The 13,455-nt window shown below is 44.2% G+C and overlaps 2 protein-coding genes across 2 annotated transcripts; both read right to left on the bottom strand.

The window, feature by feature from the left end:
* Window positions 1-804: 804 nt before the first annotated feature.
* On the bottom strand, window positions 805-2,174 carry gcnt4a (glucosaminyl (N-acetyl) transferase 4a). Its single transcript, XM_086169862.1, has one exon. The coding sequence runs from the start codon at window positions 2,172-2,174 to the stop codon at window positions 894-896; it is 1,281 nt and encodes a 426-aa protein (XP_086025988.1). The 3' UTR covers window positions 805-893.
* Window positions 2,175-6,089: 3,915 nt separating this feature from the next.
* Window positions 6,090-10,977, bottom strand: LOC147221784 (ankyrin repeat domain-containing protein 31-like). The gene is made up of 4 exons (XM_086170004.1): window positions 10,556-10,977; window positions 8,033-8,173; window positions 6,715-6,835; window positions 6,090-6,543 (listed from the first exon to the last, which is right to left on the bottom strand). Exons 1-4 carry the CDS (start codon window positions 10,898-10,900, stop codon window positions 6,404-6,406), a joined length of 747 nt encoding a protein of 248 aa, XP_086026130.1. The 5' UTR covers window positions 10,901-10,977; the 3' UTR covers window positions 6,090-6,403.
* Between the last annotated feature and the right edge of the window lie 2,478 nt (window positions 10,978-13,455).

Here is a 13,455-nt window from a genome sequence, read left to right as displayed (position 1 = left end):
TTAGTCTTACACTCTGTATTCAAAGTTTGTGCCAGAGGTTAAATAGATAATTGATGAACTAAAAACCAGGACAGTTTCAAAGTGAATTTACAAATGTGACTTCTAATTGTTTGAAACCCATCTCAAAACCAAGACAATCCTACTTGGACATCTGGTAGTAGCACATTTACTATAATTTAAGCACTGAAACAGCCTGATCTGTTGAAACTAACAAGTGTGATTCACTTCTATGAAAAGTCAATTTCATAAAAAGAAAATAATAATGGAGTGCTTCAATGTAAATGATGATCGGCCGGTGAAACCAAACACTCCTGGTCCAATTCCTGTGTGCTCAACAACACTTCGACTGGCAAACTGTTCCCCTAGCGCTGCTGCTTAGCTACCTTCTGCTCACGATTCATCTGTGATGGGTTAAATGCTGTGGTAAAATTTTGCTATCGCTGTGCTCTATATATAAGAGAATGTGACAATAAAAGAATTTTTGTCTAAAAAATACATTTAGTGTGATAGATTATCATATAGCCTTTGACTATATGACTGCCAACAGTCAAGCTGCTTTGCTTTGTGTTATATTATTGAGATAATTATGATGAACTTGGATGAAAAAGGAAACATGTTCACCTAAAACGCCAAAAAACCTATCAGAAATGGGATGGCTGGCAGACATAAAGTTAAAGTAGCGGGTGCCTCAACAGCCATAGAATTCAGGCACATTGCAATCTAAACAGTCAGTTTTAACTGCATGACAGTTCAGAGGCACAACCAAACAACATGACTACCCCATCGCAATAATTAAAATCTGGATATTGTTTGATTATTTCTCTGTAAGACCTTATTCAAATGGAACCCATACAACTAAAATCAAGTGGGGACATCAGATCCATGCACTTACATCATGTTTGTGTGAAGAAACGTTTTTCCATTAACTTCTCCTCCAAACACTTGATCAAAATTGGGTCAACTTTAGGGTCAAATTTGTTGGCAAACCAGTGGCCGTAGTTGAGGAGCCAACGGAGTTCTGCTGCTCCATAGATGCAAACACTCCGCATGTGTGTACCTGTGCAGGGTGGATATAGATACCCTTCTAAATAGTTCCACTTAACAAGACGTGTCTTACTCTTTAGATCTGTGACATCAGACTCTGACCTGGGAATGTGTCCTGGCATGCCAGGGATTCTGACCAAGGTAGCCCAGAAGTGTTCATCTGGTGAGTATGTGTCAGTTGACCATGCCAGGAAGTCCCTCACCACCTCACTGCTGCTTATGTGACTTACAAATTCCCTAGACAAAATAAAATATGCACTCCCACTGAACATCTTGATGCCATGAGGAGGGGCGTTTTTGGCCACTGAGGTCTTGACAGGGATACGGTGGTACTCATAACGCACATTTCTCAGTTCGTGGTGGAATTTGAAGCGCTGTTTCTTCACTTCACTGGGTCGGCTGGACTCCAGCATATTGCTGGCATTCAGCTGCTTCAACTCTGTCACCAGCTCATAGTTGGATTTTAGAGGAAAATCCTGGCCACACAGGTTAATCACATACTTCCACTTTACCCCTGACTTCAGTAGGTCAGAGAGGCAGTTGAGGTCTGCGTGGAGCCTGCTGATGTGGGCGTATTCCACAGACTCCAACTTTGAGGCAATAAACACATTTGGAGTACACTTGGCCAGGTTCTTCATGGCCTTGATGAACAACGGAGAGGCTTTTTGGTCGTAATGAATGCAGTAGATGTTATGAGGTGCGTAGATGGCATGGAGAATTCGCTCCACCATAGGCGCATTTTTGTGGACCACCAGAGAGTAAGCCAGTGGGAAGGTCCGCTCTACATCCGACATCGGAACGGCATTGTAACCTCTGGCTTCGATAAACGTTTGACAGTTCGAGGTCAAACTCACAGTGCTGTCGTCATTTACGTTGATGACTTTGTGTTTGATCTCGAGAGCTTTGCCAATCTCCACTGGGTCCATCTCGTAGATAGCAGTACAGTTCACATCATATCTGTGGTTGTGAATTCCGGATAACCTAACGGTGATTCCATATGGCTCAATGTAAACATTGTTCCTCAGTGTCAGGTTAATGTAAATCAGCAGACACACTGCCAGAAGGGGCAGAGAAAACAGGAGGCACCTGTGTCTCAATCTATATATGTAACTGGCACATCTTATTTTCATTCTGGAAAAAAGGTTAAAAAAAACAACATTAGATATTTAGAGATGAATGTCAACACTCTGAATTTGACTGTATATATACATTATTGTAAATGTTAATGCCACATCTCACTCATGAAACTAAATCTCTCCAATGACTTCACTCAGAAATGTTGAGAAAATACAGAGTAAGAAAAAGAGATAGTAGAATTAAAAAAAAGGGTTTGGATCAAAAAGTATATTGGTCAACTCACCTTGCTCTCTCAAGTAGTTTGGAGAACTCTGGTATCATGCAAACCTCTTCTACAGTACCACATTAGAACCTAACAACAATGAAAAAATATGCATGTTAGGGCCATTGATGGATGGGAAAAATGAGAAAAATCATGATCTATCAAACACATACCTGTAAAATAACAATTATTTTAAAATAAAATTAGAATAATTCTTCTTTTCATCAATGTGTAACTTTAGAGGGCAGTTGTCTCTTATGGAGTTTCCTCATTATAGAGTTCAAATTGTGCACCCATGCACAAGTAAAAGTACACTGTGCCTGCCAAGTGTTGTTAAACTTTAGGAAGAAATGAGGGGTAGAAAGACTTCCCGACCAATCACCAAGGCAGATCATTTTTGTGCAGATCAGAAACTGTCCTGCCTCAGCTGGACAATAAACTCCATTGAATTCCTTGATGCAAGTACTTCAGGTTAAATGAGTATGGAGCACTCACCTCTATTTCCAGATCCAAGTAGCAGTGGATTCCTGATAGACATAAACTTTTTAATTTTTTTTTAAATGCAAAATGCAATGAAATCAGCAGTTAATGAACATAGAAGTTTTTTCTTCTTCCTGGTTTGTCGCGGAAAATCTAAATTTTAGATATCAAATAGAAACACATAGAAACACTAATATGTGCGTTTGTTAGGTTTCATGGCCTATTGGGCGTTTTCTTTTTTGATTATCAAGGGACATTGATGCTATGAAGTATTGGATTGATTATGGTAAAACTTGCCTACTCTGGGTATTTAACACAAAAATAAAAGCAGAATAAAACATCCACAAAATTAATGGTGAAAAAATAATTTAGGAAACGTTGACGGGTGTAGAGTCGGAACCTGATCGGCGGGGAGCAGGTTTTACGCAGGAGTTACTTCTGGGAGGGCCAATGTAACGAAAGGATCGTGAACGACTGTCTTCTTCGCTCAAAACGAATGACGTGACGCGGAGCGGTATCAGATACACTAACTGTTCGGTCTTTTCAAGAAAACCTCGCCTACGGCAATGCTTTATCATACCTGCTTATACGCACGGAGTGCCGGGAGACGCGGACTCACCGTACGTCCAAGAAAGCCGACCTTTGAGAACTTTGAGAATCCCATCTCAGAAAACCAGAGAGCCATCGCGGCGGAGCGGGGCCACGGCAGAGCGGGGAGGAAAGAGAAGGGGGGCGGTCGGAAGAGCTACTGCCCGGCCTTCACCAACACGCAGCACGCTCACCACCCGCTCTCTAATCGGTAACCTGCTGGGGGGAGGATCTGCCTGCACCTCCTGAGAGTGGACGTCAGTGCACGCAGGTAATTTGATGGCGTCCTTGGTCCTTCAGTGTTTTTTAAAAGTTGAATTCGGGGAATATATCAGAGCAAAGACAGCCCTCTTAGAATAGGACCATCACCAAAAGCGTTTCTTCGTAGCTGTCAAAATGAATTACATTACTCTGAAATGATTAACAGGGAAGAATAAGAATAAGAATAACTTTATTACAACTTTATTAATCCCGAAGGAAATTGCTGTGCCAGAGTTACAGAAAATATAACAGTAATAAATAATAAAAGAAAAGGCAGAATTAGAATTAAAAATAAACTATAAACTATAAAGTGTCTCAGTAAAACTATAAAGTGTTTTAGTAAACAGTGATAAAACTATAAGTGTCTAAGTAACAAGTGAGGTAAGGAGTGCACAATTGTATGATAGAAGGGAAAATTGTCGTGTAGCTGTTATGAGATGAGATGAAATATTGCACAGTGTAGCTGTTATGAGATGAAATATTGCAGTTTCTGAAAATCGCACAGTGAAATGAAATATTGCACATTTTGGTTTTTTTTTTTAGGTTAGAGATAGGTTTAAAGATAGGTTTTTATGGTTGCCGGCGGCTGAATGGAGAGGAATTAAAAAGTCTGATCGCCTCAGGGAGGAAAGACCTCCTGTGGCGTTCAGTGGAGCTCCTCGGTGGTATCAGTCTACGGCTGAAAGAGCTCTGACAGGATGTCAGTGTGGCATGCAGGGGGTGATGGACGTTGTCCATGATGCAGAGGAGCTTCCTCAGCATCCTCCTCTCTGACACCTGCACAACAGACTCCAGCTCCACACCCAGGACAGATCCGGCTCTCCTGATGAGCTTGTTGAGTCTGTTAGCATCAGCTGTCTTGATCCTGCTGCCCCAGCACCCAACAGCGTAGAAGATGACGCAGGACACCACCGAGTGGTAGAACATCTGCAGCATGGTCCTGCAGACGTTGAAAGATCTGAGCCTCCTGAGGAAGAACAGGCGGCTCTGACCCTTCTTAAAGATGGTACTTTACAGGACAACAGCAGGCTCCACACAAAAGTTGAGGTTTAAAACACTTTGAGCATTCAAATGGAGGTAGGAGTTAAATAAATGGTCCAACAATTCGTTTTCAGTCATTTTAAACAACAATCCAGATGACAATGACATTTTTTGGCTTTCAATTAACATTTGGACCAGTTTTGTTTGTAATTATGAGGTCAGACATTTCATAAAGTTTCCTGTCAGTATTCAGGTAATGTTGAACAAATTATCAAACTATTTCAAACAGCACAGCACTCAATGTAATGGATGTTATTCTTGAATACATTTTCAGCTGGAGTTGAAGATTGTAGTATTCTTAAATTATTATAACCCCCCCCGTTTTGGAGAACGGATAGGAAAACTTGATAAATGGTTTCAGGTTTTCCAAAACGTTAAGCTAACCTGAAAATAACGTTTTTTTGTTGTTTTCTTTTTACATTAGTCATTACATTACAGTCATTTAGCAGACGCTTTTATCCAAAGCGATTAACAAAAATTGCAATTCAATAACCGAAGATCCAAAGTACCAGTAATCGATATTCAGAAGTCACCACTCTACTAAATAGCAATCTCAAAACCATTTACATACGTACATTCATTTCTTCGTTTTTTTTTCGGGGGGAATGGGGGGGCTAAGTGTGATTACTGGGGTAGTGCTTGTGAAGAGGTACGTTTTCAGCTCATGGTGGAAGATGGGCAGCGACCCTGCTGATCTGACCTTTTCAGGGAGTTCATTCCACCACTGAGGAGCCAAAACAGAGAGGAGCCGAAACCGGTTTGATCGGTAGCCAGGGGCTCAGAGTGATGGGGTGGACAGTCGCCGAGAGGTGGAAGATCGGAGGGGACGGGTAGGGACATGTGGCTTGACCATATCCAGAAGATATGACAGGGCTGTCCCATTCGCAACCTGATAAGCGAGCACCAGGGTCTTGAACTTGATGCGTACAGCTACCAGGAGCCAGTGAAGGGACATAAGAAGGGGAGTTGCGTAGAAGAATTTGGGATGGTTGAACACCAGGCAGGCTGCTGCTTTCTGAATAAGCTCCAGAGGCCTGATGGTCACCGCTTGGGCACCGGCAAGGAGGGAGTTGCCGTAGTCCAGATGAGAGATGACTAGAGCCTGAATGAGCATCTGCACCATATCCTCAGTGAGGAATCTCCAAATCTTCCTGATGTTGTGAAGGAGGAATCCGCTGAGAATGACAGTTGGTTGTCTAGGACCACACCCAGGTTTCTCACAGTTGTGGTTGGCCTTACCAGTGTTGTCGATGGTGATGCCCAGGTCTCTATGTGGACAACCTTTCCCCAGGAGAAAGAGCAGCTCAGTATTGTCCAGGTTTAGCTTCAGGTGATTAGTTGCCATCCAATCTGAGATGTCGGACAGGCAAGCTGTAATTCGGGTGTGTTGGACACACAGGTCTGACCTGTGTGTCTGACGGAGGTAAGGACAGGATCAGCTGTGTGTCATCAGCATAGCAGTGGTAAGAGAAGCCATGGGAGCGAATGACAGAATGAAGCGATGTCGTGTACAGGGACATTCTTTACATTCAGGACAATAATTTGTGACTTCTCTTTTCAAATGCATTTATAATGACAAACGATTGAGTTGAAAGTTAACTTCACAAATACAAATACAACATTTGGCTAAAACAGAGGGAGTTGGCAGATTCAATTCCACACATTTCCAGATTCTGTAGTCTCTGAGAATCTCCCCCAGTATTGGTCTGCGATTGAATTTGGTACCAGCTTGTCGTTGGTTGGTAATTGAATGTTCTTAATTTCGGTGAGACGACTGAGACTGAATGATGCTGTGAAAGACATGATATGATTAATATGACATGAATGTGCAAGTAATAACAAAAAGCCTGTTGGTAACACCTAGCTGCCAGGAGGGAAACATGCAGGGGATTCATCATTCACATGGAAATGTCACACTTCAGTGGTTGCTTGCTTTTCAAAGATGGACTGAAGCGTCACACCTGTGGCTGGGGAGCACTTAGAGGGGTGACAGCTGCAGTGCCCGTCCTCAGGATGCACCTGCAGTGCGGCATCTTCAGCCTCCATGCTGTAAGAAGACAGAGGTTTGTCTCTGAAAGTCACCTGGGAACACAGAGGAGGGATTTGATAAGAAATTTGGCGGATCAGTTCTGTAAAAACGCTAATTTATTCATAAATGTGCTGGTTATGACACTATTAATGAGTCTGTTTATCCTGAGAGTATTTGGGGTTGGGAATGTGAGGCCAAAATAGATGACAAATACCCCTCAACATTTCACAGGATTTAAAAATTTTCATTTCCCAGTGACGTGAAAGAAATGGAGAGGGTGTGCATCTGCTGGTATATATTTTATGTGCATGCAGCCACAATCTTATGATTTGTCTTGCTGGCTGTATTGTCACAGAATAGACACCTTGACCTTCACTGGTAGGAAGTTCTCTTGTTAGTTCAGACATCAGTGTCAAACCTTGTGTAAAAAGGAAGCTGATCCCTTGCTAAAATACAATTGAAAAATCTTGCCTAAAACAATTGCTCAACAAAATCAGTATGCTTAAAATGATAGCAGAGCTATAACTAATGGTATTTTAAGTTTGGACTTATAATAACATTCACCCATCAACAAATGATGTTGCCATTTGAAGTTCCAACTCTACTTGAAAGATTTACCTGAAAAGCAAAATCTTTCAATACTGTTAGCGCCTTGTCTGCAAATTAGCCACATTTCTTTCACAGATTAAGTCATTTGACTTACTACAAGTACCCAAAACCTAATTAATCTTTAAAGTCCTCTTACAGAAAAGCTAGAACTTAAGCAGTTTTCTGCTAAGGAGGATAAATATGTTAATATGTTGTACTGTATAATAGAAACTAAAGCATGTCAGAGTTTGGTGTTTTGAAATGATACCTTGACTGAGATTTCCTATTCAGATTTGAATACATTTAAATTAATAAAATATTCTTGAATTCATAAGAATTTTGTTAAAACCACATCTTGCTAGAATGTTTCCCAAACTGTTGAGGCATATTTATCATAAAAGTAAGATACCAAATATTTATATTTTTTTATTCATTCAAAAATGTTTTACTGCATTCAAGGTGGGAGGGAAAATGAAGTTTTGAAAAATATATTGTTTTTGACTGACTTATTTTGTATTTTTTAAATACTTGTTATACAATGAGATTGAAAACTAGTTACATTAATTTCCCTCCTTTAGGTTTATTGTATGTGTGCCTGGAAGAGTTTTAAGACAACACTGCTGGATGTTCAGAGGCTCCTGACCAGACTAGGGTGGCCTGACCTTGTCCCAGGCATATGCTGAGCTCACTGGGATGTTGCTGCCAAGAATGGTCTGCAGCCAATGTTCCAGAGCTGAATGGAACCTCCCTCTGCTGTCTGTTATCCGCCCGCCCCTCTTCACTTGAGCAGAGTGGGCATGACCCTGCAGGACAAAACATAAAGTGGTTAATTTACCTTTCTCAAGAAACAGCACTTTCTCAGTTGATGAGTTGTTACTGACAGCATAGCTTTTAAATTGCAGTAGCTGTAAAGGGATGAAATGTTTTTATCAGCCAGTATCTAAGACCATGTTATTGTGAAATATGATCAATAATGAACAGTAATCATTGTAATTTCAGTGAAGAGCAATGTTTGGAGAGAACCTAAGGTATTTCTGGTAAAAAAGGAAAGACCTGCAGACTAACAAAACTAGAAAAGTACCTCTGGTTTGTAATGTTTGAACACGCAATAATAAGAGTTTTGAAAAAATCCGCACACCATGTCACGATGTGCTGGGGCGGACTCGAGCAGGGAACCACACTTCGGGACAGAGATGGGTGGAAAGCGCTTTTATTCGGTTGAAGTTGCAGACTGGACTGGACGGGTTGCAGACTGGCCGAGACGCAGACAGAACGGCAGAAGCTGGGCCTTAACAGTTCGGATTGCAGACGGGACGAGTTGCAGACCGGACGAGACGAGTTGCAGACCGGACCGGACGAGTTGCAGACCGGACCGGACGAGTTGCAGACTGAACGGCAGAGGCTGGGCCTCAACAGTACGGGTTGCGGGAGGGAACAGAGGTCACGCCGGCCGTCTGGGCCCGGCCGTGACTCGGGAAGGGAACAGAGGTCACGCCGGCCGTGACTCGGGAAGGGAACAGAGGTCACACCTGGGGTCCGGTCATAGCAGGGGTGAGGTCCGGGTTGGCAAGGGTGAGGTCCGGGTCGTGGCAGGGTCCCACAGTGATCCATGAAGACCACAATCCCCCGGCGCCAGGCAGAGAGTGCCGCTGCCCTTTATAGGGATCTCGATTAGCGGCATCTGCTGCAGCTGGCGCAGATTACAACGGGGATCAGCTGTGAACCCTGACAGTACCCCCCCCTCAATGGGCACCTCCTGGCGCCCCACGGAGCTGGCTTGGGTGGGTGTGGTTCCGAGTCCATGATGGCCGGGGGATTCTGTCACGATGTGCTGGGGCGGACTCGAGCACGGAACCACACTTCGGGACAGAGATGGGTGGAAAGCGCTTTTATTCGGTTGAAGTTGCAGACTGGACTGGACGGGTTGCAGACTGGCCGAGATGCAGACAGAACGGCAGAAGCTGGGCCTTAACAGTTCGGATTGCAGACGGGACGAGTTGCAGACTGGACGAGACGAGTTGCAGACCGGACCGGACTGGACGAGTTGCAGACCGGACCGGACCGGACTGGACGAGTTGCAGACCGGACGAGACGACTTGCAGACTGAACGGCAGAGGCTGGGCCTCAACAGTACGGGTTGCGGGAGGGAACAGAGGTCACGCCGGCCGTCTGGGCCCGGCCGTGACTCGGGAAGGGAACAGAGGTCACGCCGGCCGTGACTCGGGAAGGGAACAGAGGTCACGCCGGCCGTGACTCGGGAAGGGAACAGAGGTCACGCCGGCCGTGACTCGGGAAGGGAACAGAGGTCACGCCGGCCGTCTGGGCCCGGCCGTGACTCGGGAAGGGAACAGAGGTCACGCCGGCCGTGACTCGGGAAGGGAACAGAGGTCACGCCGGCCGTGACTCGGGAAGGGAACAGAGGTCACGCCGGCCGTGACTCGGGAAGGGAACAGAGGTCACGCCGGCCGTGACTCGGGAAGGGAACAGAGGTCACGCCGGCCGTCTGGGCCCGGCCGTGACTTGGGAAGGGAACAGAGGTCACGCCGGCCAACTGGGTTTTGGCCGTGACTCGGGAAGGGAACAGAGGTCACACCTGGGGTCCGGTCATAGCAGGGGTGAGGTCCGGGTTGGCAGGGGTGAGGTCCGGGTCGTGGCAGGGTCCCACAGTGATCCATGAAGACCACAATCCCCCGGCGCCAGGCAGAGAGTGCTGCTGCCCTTTATAGGGATCTCGATTAGCGGCATCTGCTGCAGCTGGCGCAGATTACAACGGGGATCAGCTGTGAACCCTGACACACCATTTTTGAGCATTTTCTACTGAGTTGAACCCATCCCTAACTGGGCAGCTGATGTTTGTGCTTTTCTTTGCTAACTCTTAAACATGCAATAAGACATAAAGAAGCTACCATTTATGAAAACAAGAGTTCTGGAAGAATGCATTGTGATCTGTTCATCCATGTTGCAATACTTAGTGGTTGGACTAGTTGTTAGTGAATCGGATGAATGCATTTGTGATTGTATGTTTTCCTTCTATTGGCTGTTGAATAGGAAATGTCCAACCTATCACCTATCAACCGTCTTTCTCTCCGCCAAAGATGTTCTATCAGTATGAGTAATGAAACTAACCATGCTCTTCTACTTCTACTGTGCAAAATCAGGTGAAAGAAATGGAATATCTATCTCACCTTTAACACCACCTGTAGAGTACCTCCTTGTGGCAACTTCCCCTCCTCAACAAGCTGAGAGAGACATCTTATCTGGCCTTTTTTTCCTTTCTTCTGGAGGCAGCGGTGTTGCCCAATTTTTTGTGCTTTTGAAATGGATCTGTTAAACCTGCTGCCTGGCTTTTCCAGCCCATCAGTTTGGGTCCACGGGGCTGTTGAGGCTGCTCGAGGCCCGCACACTGTGATGACATGTCTTGCACTTGAACACTCAGACCTCAACAAGGTAACCTGTGTTGTCACTCGTCCCTTCTTCTCTTCAGAAGAGGCAATAGTGGGAGCTGAAGTCAACAGGGGTTGCTGTCTCATTGCCAGACTGTTTTTGTCAGTGGAAAACTTGGGACAGAGTTTCCCCTTTGCTGTCTTGAACCTCTTTAGCAAATGCTTATGCTTCTGGAGGAGTAAAAGTAAGGCTTTCTGGCGTGAGGCAAGGGAGATGAGCTCAGCTTTGGGTGCACGCTGCTCCGATGTTTCCATTGGGCTTCAGGGGAGGGTGATAAAGAAGATACCATTCTGTTTATAAAGAGTATAAAGTATACAGAGTACAGATAAAATCAAGGTTCAGGAATCAACTATTTTTTCCTCTCTTCAATACAATACAAACATCGAGACAGATCACGCAGGACCGCAAAAGAGGGTTGTGCACTCAAAATTAAATAAAAACCCATCACACAAATTTATGGACCTTTTTTGTCTGTGTTTCTTATATAAATGATTGGGGGGAGGCACTTGTTAAGATACTGCAGATGATTAAATGTATAGCATATAGGGGCACATTAAAATCGAACTTCAAAAACACTGCTTAGCATAAAGAAATCATAACAGGTACTTTTTTATCAAAATTATGCAAAATGTTCTGACAAGTGAAATTTTTTAACACATGCATACAGTAAAAATGGCTTTTCAATTTACATGTTTTTATCCTGTGCATCCCTTGGAGGAAGGGGGGGGGGCTTCATAAAGTCAACAGTGATCTGGTGTGTGGTGAGGTCAATATAGGATATAGAATTATGTAAGGGATTTCAGTATTTATCCCAGTGGTCCTCATACTACGGCCCGGGGGCCGGATACTGCCCGCCTCCACATTTTGCCCGGCCCCTGAACAGTACAGTAGATGCATTTGGATTCTTTTTTTCATTCCGGCCATGTAATTTTTACTTGTACATGCATAGAACGAAACATTCTATTTCACCCTTCTGTAGATTGTGCCTTATCTGAAACTCCTCCCTCAAAAAAACCTGGACACACCCCTGTCAAATAACAGGAATAATAGTGAAAAGATTAGTTAAGAGAAAAATAGATTCAGAATGCAGAGTTTTTAACCTGCAGTGGACAAAGTATTATTTTTTGTTCAATTCAAAGGCTGTTTGTCTCATCTATCAAGAGATGGTGGCTGTATTCAAAGAATACAATCTGTGCCGACATTATGAATGCTGTCACAAAGACAAGTATGATAGCTTGCAAGGCCAAAATCGAGCAGACAAACTCTCAAAGTTAAAATGTTGACTGTTAGCTCAGCAGAGTAAATTTGTATGCCAAGCTCAGCTGAATCAGTCCTCTGTTCAAGTGAGTTTGGGGTTGCTCAACTGATTGCAAGCAGCGGTAAACCTTTCACTGGATGGAGAATTTGTCAAGCAATGTTTGAATGCTGTCGTGGAGGAGGTGTGTCCCAAGAGGAAAGATGTCTTTAATGTCGTGAGTCTTTCGCCGACTACAATCACAAGACCCATTGAAGAAATTGAGGGTGATGTATGTGCCCAGCAGCAGCAGAAGATGAAAGAATTTTCCTTTTTGTCATTAGCACTGGATGAGAGCACGGATGTGCAGGACACAGCACAGCTGCTAATTTTTATTTGTGGAATTAGCACAAACTTTGAAATGTGCAAGGATCTGGCAGCCCTCCAAAGTCAAAGGGACGACGACGGGGGAGAATATATTTGGCAAAGTATGCTAAACCATGGAAGAGTTGAACCTGGACTGGTCAAAGCATCACGACTGACGGAGCTCCTAGTAAGGTGGGCGCGTCTCGGGGTCTAATCAGGCTCGTGAACCAGGAGATGGAAGAACGTGGTCTTACCGCACTGCTACAAGTTCACTGCCTAATTCACAAGCAAGCAGTATGCTACAATGTGTCAAAGTGGGATTCTGTCATGGAGGTTGCTGTCATGCATAAACCTTATAAGAGCAAAGGGACTTAAACACAGGCAGTTCCAACAATTCCTGTCTGAACTTGAGTCTGCGCATGGCAATGTGCTGTACTACACAGAGGTCTGATGGTTGAGCCGCTGCAGAGTTTTGAGGCATTTTTAAACGAGATAAGTTAATTTCTTCATTCAAAACACAAAACGGTCCCCGAGCTGATTGACCCAGAATGGGAATGGCACCTCGCATTTTTAACAGACGTGACAGAATTACTGAATAGCCTTAACTTGCAGCTACAAGGCCAAGGGAAACTAATTTGCGACATGTATTCCCACATAAAAGCATTTGAGGGGAAACTAATGCTGCTTTTGGAACAAGTGAAAAAGAACAACTTCATCCACCTTCCTGCTACCTGAAACCCCTCTGCAGAGATCCCAGCGGTCCTGTTCCCAGCTGAAATGTGTGTGGAAGTGCTGAAAATGCTGAAGGCAGAGTTTGCAAAAGATATTCGCCTTTTCCAGAACCCCTTTGTTTCCGACATTGATGAAACCCAGCCTTCTTATCACTTTGAGTTGACCGAATTACATAGCTGTGATGTCCTGAAAGATGCATTGAAGCCCAACAGTCTCATTGACTGCTATGCTGCCCTCCCAAACGACACGTATCCTTACATTAAAAAACACGCATTGAAGATGTCCACACTTTTTGGCAGCACGTATATC

The sequence above is a fragment of the Fistularia commersonii genome, chromosome 22 (assembly GCF_037954325.1).
Source record: "Fistularia commersonii isolate RoL2024-O1a breed Wild chromosome 22, RoL_Fcom_v1.0, whole genome shotgun sequence".
NCBI classification, from domain to species: domain Eukaryota; kingdom Metazoa; phylum Chordata; class Actinopteri; order Syngnathiformes; family Fistulariidae; genus Fistularia; species Fistularia commersonii.
This window is presented reverse-complemented; position numbering and strand designations above follow the sequence as displayed.

What these genes read in the sequence shown, in the direction of transcription:
- gcnt4a (XM_086169862.1), bottom strand. Translation starts at nt 2,174, where the DNA reads ATGAAAATAAGATGTGCCAGTTACATATATAGATTGAGACACAGGTGC.
- LOC147221784 (XM_086170004.1), bottom strand. Translation starts at nt 10,900, where the DNA reads ATGAGACAGCAACCCCTGTTGACTTCAGCTCCCACTATTGCCTCTTCT. An exon ending in CAGCATATGCCTGGGACAAG is followed by an intron (nt 6,836 to 8,032) that starts GTCAGGCCACCC and finishes CTGTGTTCCCAG; the next exon opens with GTGACTTTCAGAGACAAACC. An exon ending in TAAGTGCTCCCCAGCCACAG is followed by an intron (nt 6,544 to 6,714) that starts GTGTGACGCTTC and finishes TGTCTTTCACAG; the next exon opens with CATCATTCAGTCTCAGTCGT.